This window comes from Brachyhypopomus gauderio, unplaced genomic scaffold, assembly GCF_052324685.1.
Source record: "Brachyhypopomus gauderio isolate BG-103 unplaced genomic scaffold, BGAUD_0.2 sc117, whole genome shotgun sequence".
NCBI lineage: Eukaryota > Metazoa > Chordata > Actinopteri > Gymnotiformes > Hypopomidae > Brachyhypopomus > Brachyhypopomus gauderio.
In genome coordinates, this window is record NW_027506938.1 from 397,834 (window position 1) to 413,717 (window position 15,884).

Here is a 15,884-nt window from a genome sequence, read left to right on the forward strand (position 1 = left end):
TGAAACTCAGCCATTGAGAGTTGTTGAGCAGGTGGAGGTGGGGTAGGTTACACAGGGGATGCAGGTGGAGGTGGGGTAGGTTACACAGGGGATACAGGTGGAGGTGGGGTAGGTTACACAGGAGATGCAGGTGGAGGTGGGGTAGGTTAAACAGGAGATGCAGGTGGAGGTGGGGTAGGTTACACAGGGGATGCAGGTGGAGGTGGGGTAGTCGGGGTCAATCAGTGGTGTAGTCCTAAAAAAATAATTGAGGGGTCGCGGCGAGTGTAAGTTGTTGAGCGTGAGGGGGGTTAGGGGTAAGTTGTTTTTACAGTGTATAATCTAATGTTCATTATTACATGTATGCAGATTAATTCAAGGCAACATTAACTTTGCTGTTCCACTGTTACTGATATCTTTGCTGGTAAGATCCTCATAGGAGAGGAACTGTAATTACAGAATAAAGGGAAAACAGTGTCAGTAAAAGTGTGTGTTATAGTGTGCAGGTGTGAACTGGTTAGAAGATCAGTGAATGTCACTTTCCCCCTGTCCCAGTCCAGCTGAACTCTGACCCTCTGCACTTTCTCTCTATGTGTGATGTAGTAACCTTGTAGTCCTGGGCAGTGTGTCCAGTATTTGCCCATTAGGTTCAGCAGATTCCACACTGACACCCCTCTTCCCTTTCTCCATTCAGACTCTCTAATTACACCCAGTATCCAGTGTTCACTGTCTCCAACATCAACATCCCAGCAGTGTGTCCCTGAGTTAAAGCCCTCAGAGCCCAGGACACACGCCCACACATCAAATCTCTCTGGATTATCAGGAAGCAGTGAGTCCTGTGGTCTGCGTTCTACAGTAGTGAGATCATCAGACAGGTGGAGGTGTGGATGTGCAGTGTTGGGGTCCAGAGTAACAGGGTCTGAGGAGAGAGAACAGAATGAATCATCATGTTCTTCATGTGTTTATGTGATGAGGTCACATCTACAGACTGCAGGCCCTTTACTCTGAGTGAAATGCTGCAGTAGGTTGATATGAGGGAAGTGATGGTGATGTTGTGTGTTCACCACACACCCCTGCAGTACTTGTGTGCTTGTTGTTTTGACACTTGAAATTGTGTCTGTTTTATTCATTAATATATTTCTACATGTCTTGGATTCATTATTTGAGTATCACATGTGACACTTAACTAGTGCAGTGTTACTGTTACACTGAGTGTCACACTGCATGTGTGTATTATTAGTGTGTGTGTACTGAAGTGTGTGTGTGTCCTCATTAGTGGGTGGATACCGTTACAATTCCCCCACTAAAGGGCGCTACTCCCAGAGTGACTAACACCAGTGGACTGTCCCCAGACTGAAGGACGGGACCAGAGGACGAGGACCACAGTGTCCAGACCCCCAGGAGCAGATCCTCCAGGGAGGAGTCCACCGACGTGCAGGCATGAAAATGGGTCAGGGGTTAAAAAGGTGAGAAGACCGGGGGGCAGGGCATGTGACGTCATGGGGATACGGCGACGGGGCGTTGACGTGGGGGGCATTGACATGTGACGTCATGGGGATACGGCGACGGGGGGGGGGGGGGGGGGGGGGTGGGGGGGGGGGAGGCTGCTGGTGTACGGGCATACAGCGACAGGTGATGCCAAATATTACGGAGCCCGTAAGGTGACATCATGTAAAAAATATAATAACGCGTGGCCACGACTTACTAACGCGTGCAAACGAGATAATTAACGCATGCGAACAAGATAATTAAGTATTACTTTATATAAAGCCAGGTTTACCTTCATTGGGCAGTCAGTTCGCGAACATCCCTGGGAAAAATAAACTTTGTTGCCGCGTGTGAAAGGCGACATTAGTATCTCGTTCCCACGCGTTAATAAGTCGTGGCCACGCGTTATTATTTTTTACATGATGTCACCTTACGGGCTCCGTAAAATATAGTAAAATCCATTAAAAAAATGTTTTGACTGTCTTGTCAGTGGATTCAATATACGAGCCAGATCCGTAAATGCGAGAAGCTGTTTTCGCCATTCCGGATGGCTTAGTCAAAACCATTACGTCTTAATGAACCAATAAATACGGCGAAAATGAGTGTAAAAATACCACGGTTCACGTGTTTTTATTTTCTAACATGGGCTAAAGCACAGGGTAGACTCAAACGACAAGCGTTTACAACTTCATCTTCAACCTTTTCAGCCCTGGCGCGAATGTTATCCTCACACGTCCCTGGATTCACCAGTTACAACTACAGACACACTAGAAAAAAAATCTTGTTTCTCATTTTATGTCGCCGTTAACTACACGGGGTTGACGCGAACTTAGTATGCCCATCTACCTATTTATCACAAGAGCTTGTGGCTTTTTCTGACAGTGTTCAACGCTGTAGCGAACGGCAGTAACTTTGTTTTACCGCAAAATATGCAAACGATTGAAACCATTAATAACCCAATTAAATCCACTGGGAAATGTACGATCTGGTAAATGTAGTGGTAAATGTACGCTCTTCTGACTTGTCCGCGGTGTAGCACTAGGTCCTACTTCTCGTCCTGCTTAGCAGTAAATGAATAACATGAACGTTCGTATGATTGAACGCTATTTGGCCTCCATGAAGGTTCTGGGCGGAAACTGCTGGAATTGCCGATTTCGGAAGTGCTCTGTTTGCTTATTAAGTCAATATGATAATTAAAATATATACATATAAACTCCCGACCCCCGACCCCTCCCCCAAAAAAAAAACTCCTCGGATCTACACGATTCACGTAGGTCACCCTTTTCGACTTCAAAACGACGAATTTCGCCGAAAGGTGACAGATTTTCATGCCTGGACGTGCCACAACTACAACACCCTCACCAGGACAACAGGGGGCGACACACACAACAACAAGGACAGAAACAGTGACACAGAAAGACAGACAAAGACAGACACCGTGATGCGGAGACAACAACACCAAGGAAAACTCAGGTACTGACACAAACATGGTGTCAGGGACACAGACAGGGACAGGGACAGACACTAAGATGGTGTCAGGGACACAGACAGGGACATGGACAGACACTAAGATGGTGACAGGGATACAGACCGACAGGGACAGACAAACAGACAAGGGAGGGTCCTGGCTGACATGCAGGGAACCTGCTGGTCCCTGGGGGCGCGCCGACCCATAGAGGCTGGAGCAGGGGGTGTCTGCTTGGGCTCAGCTGGACTCTGGGCTGTGGGGAGGTGGAGTTGTGTCTGGGTGTTTGGAGTGGTGTGTCCTGTTCCTGGAACAGTGTGGATGTAGAACCTCCTCCACCTCCATCTGTGACTCAGCACTGCTAGGATCTCCAACTTCACAACCACACTCCTCTGAACACTACGACTCCTCTTAATAGGATGGAGGCTTGGGTGGTGTAGAGGTGAAGAGTGGGTGGTGTAGAGGTGGAGTGTGGGTGATGTAGAGGTGGAGAGTGGGTGGTGTGTAGAGGTGGAGAGTGGGTGGTGTGTAGAGGTGGAGAGTGGGTGATGTGTAGAGGTGGAGAGTGGGTGGTGTGTAGAGGTGGAGAGTGGGTGGTGTGTAGAGGTGGAGAGTGGGTGTTGTGTAGAGGGGGAGAGTGGGTGGTGTGTAGAGGGGGAGAGTGGGTGGTGTGTAGAGGTGGAGAGTGGGTGGTGTAGAGGGCAGAGTGGGTGGTGTGTAGAGGTGAGAGTGGGTGGTGTGTAGAGGTGGAGAGTGGGTGGTGTGTAGAGGGGAGAGTGGGTGGTGTAGAGGGGGAGAGTGGGTGGTGTGTAGAGGTGGAGAGTGGGTGGTGTAGAGGGGAGAGTGGGTGGTGTGTAGAGGTGGAGAGTGGGTGGTGTGTAGAGTGGAGAGTGGGTGGTGTGTAGAGTGGAGAGTGGGTGGTGTGTAGAGGTGGGAGAGTGGGTGGTGTGTAGAGGTGGAGAGTGGGTGGTGTGTAGAGGTGGAGAGTGGGTGGTGTGTAGAGGTGGAAAGTGGGTGGTGTGTAGAAGGGGAGAGTGGGTGGTGTGTAGAGGTGGAGAGTGGGTGGTGTGTAGAGGGGGAGAGTGGGTGGTGTGTAGAGGGGGAGAGTGGGTGGTGTAGAGGTGGAGAGTGGGTGGTGTGTAGAGGTGGAGAGTGGGTGGTGTGTAGAGGTGGAGAGTGGGTGGTGTGTAGAGGTGGAGAGAGTGGGTGGTGTGTAGAGGTGGAGAGAGTGGGTGGTGTGTAGAGGTGGAGAGTGGGTGGTGTGTAGAGGGGAGAGTGGGTGGTGTGTAGAGGGAGAGAGTGGGTGGTGTGTAGAGGTGGAGAGTGGGTGGTGTGTAGAGGGAGAGAGTGGGTGGTGTGTAGAGGTGGAGAGTGGGTGGTGTAGAGGTGGAGAGTGGGTGGTGTGTAGAGGTGGAGAGTGGGTGGTGTGTAGAGGTGGAGAGTGGGTGGTGTGTAGAGGTGGAGAGTGGGTGGTGTGTAGAGGGGAGAGTGGGTGGTGTGTAGAGGGGAGAGTGGGTGGTGTGTAGAGGTGGAGAGTGGGTGGTGTGTAGAGGTGGAGAGTGGGTGGTGTGTAGAGGTGGAGAGTGGGTGGTGTGTAGAGGTGGAGAGAGTGGGTGGTGTGTAGAGGTGGAGAGAGTGGGTGGTGTGTAGAGGTGGAGAGTGGGTGGTGTGTAGAGGGGAGAGTGGGTGGTGTGTAGAGGGAGAGAGTGGGTGGTGTGTAGAGGTGGAGAGTGGGTGGTGTGTAGAGGGGAGAGTGGGTGGTGTGTAGAGGTGGAGAGTGGGTGGTGTAGAGGTGGAGAGTGGGTGGTGTGTAGAGGTGGAGAGTGGGTGGTGTGTAGAGGTGGAGAGTGGGTGGTGTGTAGAGGGGAGAGTGGGTGGTGTGTAGAGGGGAGAGTGGGTGGTGTGTAGAGGTGGAGAGTGGGTGGTGTAGAGGTGGAGAGTGGGTGGTGTAGAGGTGGAGAGTGGGTGGTGTGTAGAGGTGGAGAGTGGGTGGTGTGTAGAGGTGGGAGTGGGTGGTGTGTAGAGGGGGGAGTGGGTGGTGTGTAGAGGGGGAGAGTGGGTGGTGTGTAGAGGGGGAGAGTGGGTGGTGTAGAGGTGGAGAGTGGGTGGTGTAGATCTCCTCATGGACTGACTGTCTCTCCTCAGACCAGCAGTCAACTGGTCGTCCCCCTCACTGTTTATACTAATACAGCCTTTAATACTGGAATAGTTCATTTACCAAACACACAATGTTAATGTTTCTCTCTCTATAGAGTTCTAATTGTGAGGAGAACAGAATTACTCTAATTAATCAAAGAACACCAAAACTCACAGTACTGGAGAATCTTCTGCATTCTCTCCCAGACTCTGAACTTCAGGTTGGAAAGATGTTTTGCTACATTGATCAGAGCTCCTGACACCTTCTCATGTTCCTTTGGGGTGTGATGAACTCTGGAAATGTAGAAAGTTATTATATTATTAAAATATATAATAGATCATTATTTATCTTATTCAAAGTATTTAACATTAGAAGTAACGTGAAATCTTTCATAAAATCCATCAATATGTATTCAAAATGTCTGCACATGGTCAGTGTCTCAGTAGGCGGGGTCAGACCCACAGGGGAGCCGCCCACTTCACATTCCACACATTCCTCTACATAGCCCCTCCCCTTTTCTAATTCACCCACATACTCCATTATCACTGACACCTGTCTGTCATCTCCTCACTTCCTACTTCAGCCCACTGGTTCTGCCAGTCATCTCTGTGCATTCCTTGAGTGTAGGGGAGTGAACCTGCGAGTATTTTCTTCTGTTGCTGCCCTTTGACTGCCAAGTCAGGGACTTTGCACCTTAAGTGTTTATCTTGCTCTGACTATTGCTGTGTGTGTGTGGCTGTGTTTTATTTCACTGTGTGTGATTGTCATTGCTGTGTGTGTGTGTGTGGCTGTGTTTTATTTCACTGCGTGTGATTGTCATTGCTGTGTGTGTGTGTGTGGCTGTGTTTTATTTCACTGTGTTTGTGTGGCTGTGTTTTATTTCACTGTGTGTGATTGTCATGATACAGTCAATATCAATGTTTTTTATTCCTAAATACCTTCTTCATATATCATATTTCTGGAATAACAAAGACCATATACTGAATATCTGAATGTATCAGAACAATCACAATGTGTAAACATATGGAGATCAAACAGAAATAATTACTTACTGTTTCAATGTGGACGACATGTTCTGAGAAGGAAACAAATTGACAATTGTACACAGAAATTGAAATACAATTGATATTTTCTTTATGAGGGTCAAATATGCTTTTTCCTTATATGATAATAAAATCAATGTGTCTAAAGACCCTTACACACACACACACACACACACAAAACAAATGTCAAAAGCTTTTACTTATGCGTATTACTCGTGTGTGTGTGCATGTGTGTGTGTGTGTGTGTTTGTGTGTGTGTAAGAGAGAGAGACTGAGTGATTCTTACTAGTAAGAACGGGATGTTCTCAGCTTCCATCTCCTTCTCTGTGTTTCTGATTTGATCTGAAAGAGATGCTATTTCTCCACTCATCTCCTCAATCTTCCTCCTCATCATGTGACTCTTCTGCTCCTCTTCCTCCTTCAGTGCAGCTATTCTTGCTGCTTCTTCATCTCTTAGAAACTGGTGGATCTTCTCAAACTCCTCCTTTATCTGCCTCTCTGTGTGCTGGGCCTGATACTGGAATGGGAGATGAAGAGGAAATATAAACTGTCCAAATGTGTGTGTTTCATTATGGTGTACGTGGACAGTGATCACAGCACCATTCAGAACTCAGAGTGACCTTTCACCTTAATGTGTGCTGCTGTTTTCTCATAGACTTGTTTATCTTCCTCCAAGACCTTCAGATGCTGCTGTAGAGACTTCAGTGAGGTCTTGAATTTGTTCTGTAAAATACGGGTTTAGTAGAGGACTGTGTGAGTCTTACAGGACTCATCACAGTATCTGTATAGATGTGCTGGAGATTACAGAGATTATAACGACTGAACACAATGGCATGATTACTATGATTCCTTTTCATCCTTTTACTATGAAATGGAGATGTTTGATAAATTGTAGCAGGTTGTATATCAATATACAAGTTTAAGTTTCACTGGGAATGACGGTCTGATTTAGATGTCGGAAATCTCAATATCTGACAAATTTAACTGAGACTGTCTAACATATATTTCAATCTTAAACATTGGCAGTCATGGCCTGGTGGTAGGGAACTGGTCTTTTGACTTTTGGCTTTGATTCCCAGACCTGAGGCCATGACTGAGGTGCCCTTGAGCAAGGCACCTAACCCCAACTGCTCCCCAGGCGCCGGGCTAGGGCTGCCCACCGCATTTACATTTTTTTTTACATTGGAAAAACATTACAGTTAAAACAGTAGTGTACATTTCATACCTTAAAGTCACACACAGCTTCATCTACTGGACAGCAGTCGTGAGTTTTATGTGCCTTTGAAGTCTGACATACCAAACACACAGGCTGTTGGTCCTCCAGACAGAAGAGTTTGAGTTTCTCATTGTGCAGACTGCAGAGAACCTCAGACCCTGCTGAAGATCTTTGACTCCTGCTCTCTAGAAAAGCCTCACACAGGTTCTTTAGTGCACGATTAAGAGGAGGATTATCTCTTGAAGATCTTCTCCTACAAACTGGACATTCTTGAGATCCGTTGGTTTCCCAGAACTGCTGCAGACAGGTTTTACACACACTGTGGGTACATGACAGTATGACAGGATCCCTGAAGATGTCACAGCACACAGGACATGAAAACTCTTCTTCTGACAGAGGGTTTGTAGCAGCCATTTCCTCCAACAGCTGCTGTGCTGTTTCTTTGTAATGTCTCCTTCTGTAAAAACTTCACTTTCACTTTTAGATCTTCTGTAATAAACACAGTAGCACAGGAGAGAATCAGTCACTATAGTCCTTTATCCAGCTGAGGGAGTTTAGACTCCTTTCAGAAATAAGGCAGAAAGAAGTAAATACCAGATTTAAGAGGTTCTCATAATATTTATAACTCACCTGAACGCAGAATTAATAAAGACTAGTGCGTCACTCCCAGATTTACTTCCTCAAACAGGCAGGTGTGTACAGGGAGGAGGAGAAATAGGACTTGAAAAAGTGTGATTTCTCGACCAGATGGTGCCAGTAAAAATGAACTGACTAAGAAAACAGATGTTACTGTAAAATGTCTTGTTTGCTGGAAGAGAGTAAAATATTACATGTAATACTGTTTTTGTATCAAATGTTAGTTTTTTGATAGTGGTTGTGCAGTGATTGACTATGTTCATCTTGAATAGAGAAACTCTGATAGTGTTTGAAAGAATGATTGGATACTGAACCAGGTTTGGTGTGTTTTAACAAAGTGGTGTATAAAGAGAAAACTTTGTTTGCGTTCTGAAATGCTGAGTTGGTATTTAGTCAAGAAAATGCACTTTTGAACAGGATATATCAAGTACCTGAATCAAGGAAACATGCTGTGACGTTTGGCTGAGCGGCAAATGATGAGACGCAATCCTCGGCTTTGCGACAGGACGTCACTTTTATAATACACAAATAGCGCATATAGCGCACATAGAACAGATAACGTACACGGCAACGTGTAGACTTTGACAACGATGAGCACAGGACACTGCGCGAGCGCACATTATATAGACAAACCACATAAGCCCCGCGTGATTACGAGACGAGCCACAGGTGAGACAGATTATCACAAGACACAACCACACCCACGGAGATCCACAGATGCAGACGAGTAGACGAAGACGACGTAGACACACGCCCAAAAGGGAGGGGCCGGGGTCCTCAACGTGACAGACGCCCCCACCAAGGGCACTACCCGTCCCGGGGTGCCAACAGGACCGAGTGCCCCGAACCCACGACAATGGGTGGATCCGACTCGCTCAGTCCTGCGTCTGAGAGATGACCACCCTCGGCCAAGCGTCCGCCACGAACCGCCTAGAACACCCTCCCTGGGCAGACCGGGGAAAAGACGTTAGACACATTTAACGGGACGGACACCAACACACAGACTGGCACATTAAAACATAGAGGCACAAAAGGGAAAAAGGGGTTTGGCACACATACGGGAAGACTCACAAACACTGGGACAGACAAACATGAAACAGGTGCCAAGCTACGCGCCAGGAGGAGAGCGATGAGGGGAGAGAGACCGGGGGCTGCTGGTGCTGCGGTGGGCGGTCCTCCTCCTGCCCTCGCTGCAAACCCTCCGCTGGGGGCAGCGCGGCTGGCAGACGCGGCTGGCGGACGCGCCTGGTGCAGCGCGGCTGGTCTCTCTCCTTGTTGGGCTGTAGGGCATTCCCCCTTCCTCGCGACCGCCCCCTGGAGCCGGCAGTGTGGTCTTCTCCCTTGGTCTACATCGCCTCACTGCCCTGGCTCCAGCTCATGGGCTGCTTCGGGCTGCCACCCCAGGAGTAGTCCATCTCGCCTCCTCCGGAGCGATTGGAGGATGGGCCCACCTGTGGTGTCCACCTCCCCTTCACAGTCCTGGCAGATAGCTCCGAGGGGGGAGGGCTCTCCTCTTCCTCCTCGGTGTAGGAGCCCTCCTCCTCCTCCTCCTCCCTACCATAGTCTGCGGCGGGCGCGGAGCACTCTGATGGAGGGTAGTCATCTTCATCCTCTTCACCCCCACCGTAGTCCACGGTGGGCGCGGAGCACACCGACGGAGGGTAATCCTCATCCTCCTCTTCCTCCCCACCGTCTTCTACGGTGGAAGAGGGGCACCTGGGCAGGGGGGAGGTAATCCTCTTTCTCCGAGTCCTCCTCCCCAAACTCGCCCTCCGGGGTTGACGTGGTGGCGCCGATCATGCAGGCGCCTGCCCTAAGAGGCGAGAGGGTGCGGGAAGGAGAGGGGTGTCACTCTCTCCACATCCGTACCGCCTCCTGGCGGAGCTTCTCCGCCATCTCTGGGACGGGGATCTCCCAAGCCTGACGCAGCAGGGACGCACACAGCGGGTCCTGCTCCATCAGCTCGGGGGTTACGACGACATCGCGGTGCTGGGCATGAGAAGAGGCATGGCGTCGCTTGCTGGGATGCTGGCCCTTCCTTGGCCGGGATCATACACCTTCCACCTCCAGACTGAAAAATGTTCCTTAGTGGTGTTGAGGAAAGGCGAGTAGGGCGGGAGGAAAAGGGACATCACTCTTGGATGGTCTATAAACCAGTTTGTGATGACATGAGAATGAGAGAATGCTACACTGTCCCATCACAAATGTCCTCGTGTTTCCTCCCACCTGTTCCCTTTCTGCTTCTGGAACCAGTTGTTGGTAGAGTTCATTCAAAAACGAAAGAAGGAGGTCACTGTTATAGGGACCAATCTGGCATTTGTGAAGGACCAAACCAGAACTTGAGATTGCAGGACAAATTGTTATATTTGTTCCTCTCTGACCCGGTCCATTACTGTACTTCATTTTATTTCATTGATCTATATGTGCAAAAAATGTGTATTACAGTAATAGCTTTTCAGCTGCCTTTGTTTTTGCAGAACTTTGCATTTTATACAATATTTAAGGTTTTGAACTTTAGGTTCTCATTTTTGACATGCTGTGTGCAAGCAATTGTAAATAAGGCAAAAATGATACAGAATTTTGTTATTGGATAATCTTGTGTGTATAGATAATGTAAGCATTATAGAAACATGTAAAATGACTGCATTTTGTGCAAAAACAACATGAATTGTACTAATTGTATAAACACTGAAGACTGATGTTGTGTTCACTGTGTTTAGAGTTTTGAAAATGTGACTACAGATTGGACAAACACGTTAGCAGTCATAAAACTGTAAATAGGAGTGCAGCAAAACATTTGAAGTAAATATTTACATAATTATGCAATCATGATTTTAATTTTCATTGTACTCATAAATAAAAAAATGTAGGTTAAGCAATGATAAGTTCATTAGGAAAAATTAGTTCATTTATTGAAGTTCATGTATTAGTAATTGTGAGGTTATTTATTGATTATATATGTTCATGATAACCTCTTTTTGTTTGATTATATGGACCACTTCTCATGCATCCTATCTCTAGGAAAGATGAGAAAAAAACACCCCAGAGGAACAAGACGTGGTGTTATTGTGACGCTGGGACAGAAGCAGCAGGAGACAAAGGTGACCTTAAATACTCAGGCACCACGGCAGTAGAAACACGAACAGAAAAAAGAGCAATCAAGGCGGTTTAAATAACAACAACGGAGTACGAAGGTGATTATAACAACTAGCAGGTCTCTTCTCCCACGGTGCGAGGCGAGGTAGCAGGCTAAATGCGCAGCACTGGACAGCGCGACCTGTGGGAATAAATACACCACCACCTGATTAAGTGACAGGTGTCAGTACTCCGGTGATTGGGAAGGAGTAATAATGGACTTTTTACTTGTTTGCAACTATGAATGGTAAACATGACTAGTGATTAGCTTGTGTTGCTACATGCAGTTAGTAGCTTAATGTGACTCGATGGTTAAATGTATTTGGACTGTGTGCTTTTGAACTCGGCATGAGCTTATTGTGTGTGTGTGTGTGTCTGTGTGTATGTGTGTGAGCAGCAACTCGGTGCTGTGATGTGTGGGAAAAATCCTTTTCATCTTTCACTCACCATCCATCCAGAGTCTGATTACTCCCTGATAATCTCATCCAGAGTCTGATTACTCCCTGATAATCCATTCCAGAGTCTGATTACTCCCTGATAATCTCATCCAGAGTCTGATTACACCCTGATAATCCATTCCAGAGTCTGATTACTCCCTGATAATCTCATCCAGAGTCTGATTACACCCTGATAATCTCCTCTCACACCTGGACATGGACTGAAGAAGGACAGTGTGAGCAGTGGTGGATCTAGCCATTTTGGGGCCCTAGGCAAAATATAAACAAGGGGCCCTCATTTTTGAAACACGCACATAAACCAAATAACCATCCCAATACCCTTGCTTTAAACTGAGATTAAAGAATGGCAATAAACCAATAGTGCACTGCCACTAACAATGGTCTCAACTCTCCACAGTAAACTCCTGTCACGTAGGGCAACGCCCCCTCTCGTAGCTGTCACTCTGGGTTCCCTCATGTCTGTGTTCCCTACCTGTTTATCCCGCCCAGCTCGTTTGTCTTCGCGATTCCTCGTTTGTTACCACGCCCCTGTATTATCGTTCACACCTGTCCCTCGTTTTTTGTCCCTTGTATATAAGCCCCTGAGTCTCCCTTGTCCTTTGTCTGGTATTTTGATCTGTGGTTTTGACTGTTCTTTGCTGTTTCGTTGTACCTGTGTTAGTGTTTCCTGCCTGTTACTCGTGTCCCCTGTCTTCGTAATGCCCGTGTTTGCCTGTTTTACGGACTGCCCTCCTGTTATTGACCCTGCCTGGCTAAGCGACGACGATGATGGTAACTCCTTTAATAAATCTCGCTCTTCTCAGCGATTGTGTCCGTCTCCTCGCTCCGTGGCGCGAGCCACGTTACAACTCCAGCATTTGCAAAAATGATATGTTTATTATTCAGAGCCATGTTTTAATGAAACAAGTACATGTGAAATCAAATAATATACCCACTGCCAGGGATACAAAATGATGTTACGCTTAACAGAACTAGAATACAAAATGGATACAACAAGTCTATGAATCCACCATTGACATTTAAACAGGACTGATAAAAAGATTTTGTGTGTGGACAGGAATAACACTTTGTGTAACAAATCTTGTGATCAGAGTCCATGTCCAGTGTTTTTGTGATGTCATGTTCAATAAAGATAACAGCAAGGGCAGACAGGCAGTGTTGAGACATGGTGGACCTCAGGTAAGTCTTGAGTCATTTTAGTGATGAAAAACTTCTTTCGCCTGATGCCTTAGTCACAGGGAGACTGAGCAGTAGTCTCAGTGCTATACTGAAATTTGGGTGTCACGGATGTTTTCTCTGTACACATAATCCAGCATCTGGAAAGGCGAAGAGACGTGTGGGGAGAATGCTTTGACTGCATGAATTATTTCCTGCTTTAGGTCCTCTGCATCAACATCATTCATTTTCCTCTCGAGCCTGTGGCAACATTAATCTAATTCCTTTACCTGCATGACATTTTGCATCTGCTCAATGGAGTACAGGAAACCATATAGCTCAAAAACACCCTCCATGTGTGAAAATCTCTCCCTGACTGTGACCAGGGTTGTGTCCACCATATGCAGGAAAAACTCCCTTCTGAAATGATCTTCTGCAGTACACACTGTCTCCTCTCTCCCCTCATACTCAAACTGCTTTTTTTTCTTGCTCTGGCGCATCTCTGGCCATCTCCAAATCAATCTTCTCTGCAGTCTCCCTGGCATCTGTTTTAGCAGAGTTGAATCCATCCTCCCGATAATCTTTCAGAAACGCTATCACTGCAAGGACCTCTCTCCTCATCACCTCCACAGACACACTGGGGCTCTGCAATAGCTTGCTGACTTTGTTTATGTAAAACAAACAAAGTCCATATTCGCAAGATGATCGCCAGACTTCTCGTGATCTTTTAGGAAGGTTGATACATTTTTTCAGTTGTTTGTGCCATCGGAGCTGAGCCGCTGCTTGTTGCAATCGCCAAACAGCCGACAACAAAAGCAAACTGCGCAGTCTTTCGTCTTGCTGTACACAAGCCAGGACCTTTGGATTTTTTCGCCATTCTTCATGTTCAAATAGTAGTACGTGTTTGTAAATCGCCTGCCCTGTTTGTTCTGTGGAAATTTTCCTTGTATTTGCACTGGTCCTTTCTGTACAATTGAACAACGCTCAGAGTCTGTCAACTTTTCTGGCCAATGTGCAGGGTTATCACCTATTATTAAATTGTCTCCACTGCTCCTGGTACACTGAAAAAACATTACATTATTGATGCTAAACTGATATAATGTGCAGCCCAAAAAAAATATGTTTATTTAATTTGTTGTATTTTTTTAGTGCATAAAAAACATACAGTGCTTACAGTAATGTTGGTGCATGTTTTAAAAAGGCCTTACAATAAACATGGTCTTTTAAATTTGTAGTTTTCACTAAAGCAAATGTAGCTTTTGTGTATGGGGAAAAATAAGAAATGTTATTGTCCTTGGCTACTGTGTTTATTACAGAAGATCTAAAAGTGAAATAGAAGTTTGTACAGAAGGAGACATTACAGAGAAACAACACAACAGCTGTTGGAGGAAATGGCTGCTACAAACCATCTGTCAGAAGAAGAGTTTTCATGTCCTGTGCGCTGTGACATCTTCAGGGATCCAGTTCTACTGTCATGTAGCCACAGTATGTGTAAAAGATGTCTGCAGCAGTTCTGGGAAACCAAGGGATCTCGAGAATGTCCAGTTTGTAGAACAAGATCCTTAAATTCCAACCCTCTCCTTAATCTTGCACTAAAGAACCTGTGTGAGTCTTTTCTAAAGAGCAGGAGTCAGGGATCTTCAGCAGGGTCTGAGGTGCTCTGCAGTCTGCACAATGAGAAACTCAAAATCTTCTGTCTGGAGGACCAACAGCCTGTGTGTTTGGTGTGTCAGATTTCAAAGGCACATAAAACTCACGACTGCTGTCCAGTAGATGAAGCTCTGTGTGACTTTAAGGTATGAAATATATACTAATGTTTTAACTGTAATGTTTTTCCAATGTTTAAGATTATCTTGACATATATGTTCGACAGTCTAGGTTAAATTTGTCAGATGAGATTTCCGACAACTAAATCAGACCTTCATTCACAGTGAAACTTAATATAAATAAAATATTGATATACAACCGGCTACAAAATATCAAACATCTCCATTTGATATTAAAGGATGAAAAGGAATCATATTAATCACGACATTGTGTTCAGTCATTATAATCTCTGTAATCTCCAGCACATCTATACAGATACAGTTATGAATCCTGTAAGACTCATACAGTCCCCTACTAAACCCGTATTTTACAGAACAAACTCAAGACCTCACTGGAGTCTCTACAGCAGCATCTGAAGGTCTTAGAGGAAGATAAACAAGTCTGTGAGAAAACAGCAGCACACATTAAGGTGAAAGGTCACTCTGACCTTTCTGAATGGTGAATGAATGGTGCTGTGATCACTGTCTACGTACACCATAATGAAACACACACATTTGGACAGTTTATATTTCCTCATCATCTCCCATTCCAGTATCAGGCCCAGCACACAGAGAGGCAGATAAAGGTGCTGGGTGGTAATGGCTGACTTTCTCATGAGGGGCTGACTTTCTCGTGAGACTCTGCGTGAAGCAAAATGGCGGCGATCTGCTGCTAGATTACAAACAACTCTTGATACCTCGGAAACTAGTACTTTTCTCTATCGCTACTACCACCACAATATAACCTATTCATCTACCTGACAATAACCGGACTACAAAGCAACACCCTGGACCAGTTAGAAAGCTTCACTGACGGATATTACACTCAGCTGTGTACAATGGACAATACGGATAACAACGCGGATAACAACGCGGATTCAACTCCGGTCGCCGGCCACGAGAAAAAACAACCACGAGTCTCGGATTCTCCAAGCCCAGGTATCACAACCAACATGAACTCTGACATACAATCAGACTCGCCATGCTGTGCGAACCTCGGAGTTATACTTAGCTCTATTGATATCAAACTTACCGCCATGGACACCCAGATCTCTATTGTTGAACTTCTACACAATGAATTTCCTGCTCTTCGCCAAAGTTTTGAACTTAGTTAACACCAGATCGAAACTTTGACGAAAGAAAATAATACACTCAAAAACTCAGTCTCTACACTCACAACAGAACTTGCTATTATAACTACAGACAGCAAAACCATGAAGGAAACCATTCTGGACCTGCAGACATGCAGCATGAGAGACAATCTCATTTTTTCCGGCATTCCAGAACAACCCTCAGAAGATGCAAAACAATTAGTCAAACAATTCATTAAAACTGAACTCAAAATACCGACTACCACCATTCAAAAT

General features: G+C 46.1%; 1 protein-coding gene across 1 annotated transcript; it reads right to left on the bottom strand.

Moving 5' to 3' along the window:
• Positions 1-365: 365 nt before the first annotated feature.
• On the bottom strand, positions 366-7,742 carry LOC143497963 (E3 ubiquitin-protein ligase TRIM35-like). Its single transcript, XM_076993616.1, has 5 exons — positions 7,338-7,742; positions 6,740-6,835; positions 6,385-6,629; positions 5,244-5,362; positions 366-898 (listed from the first exon to the last, which is right to left on the bottom strand). The coding sequence occupies exons 1-5, from the start codon at positions 7,740-7,742 to the stop codon at positions 366-368; spliced, it is 1,398 nt and encodes a 465-aa protein (XP_076849731.1).
• Positions 7,743-15,884: the final 8,142 nt, after the last annotated feature.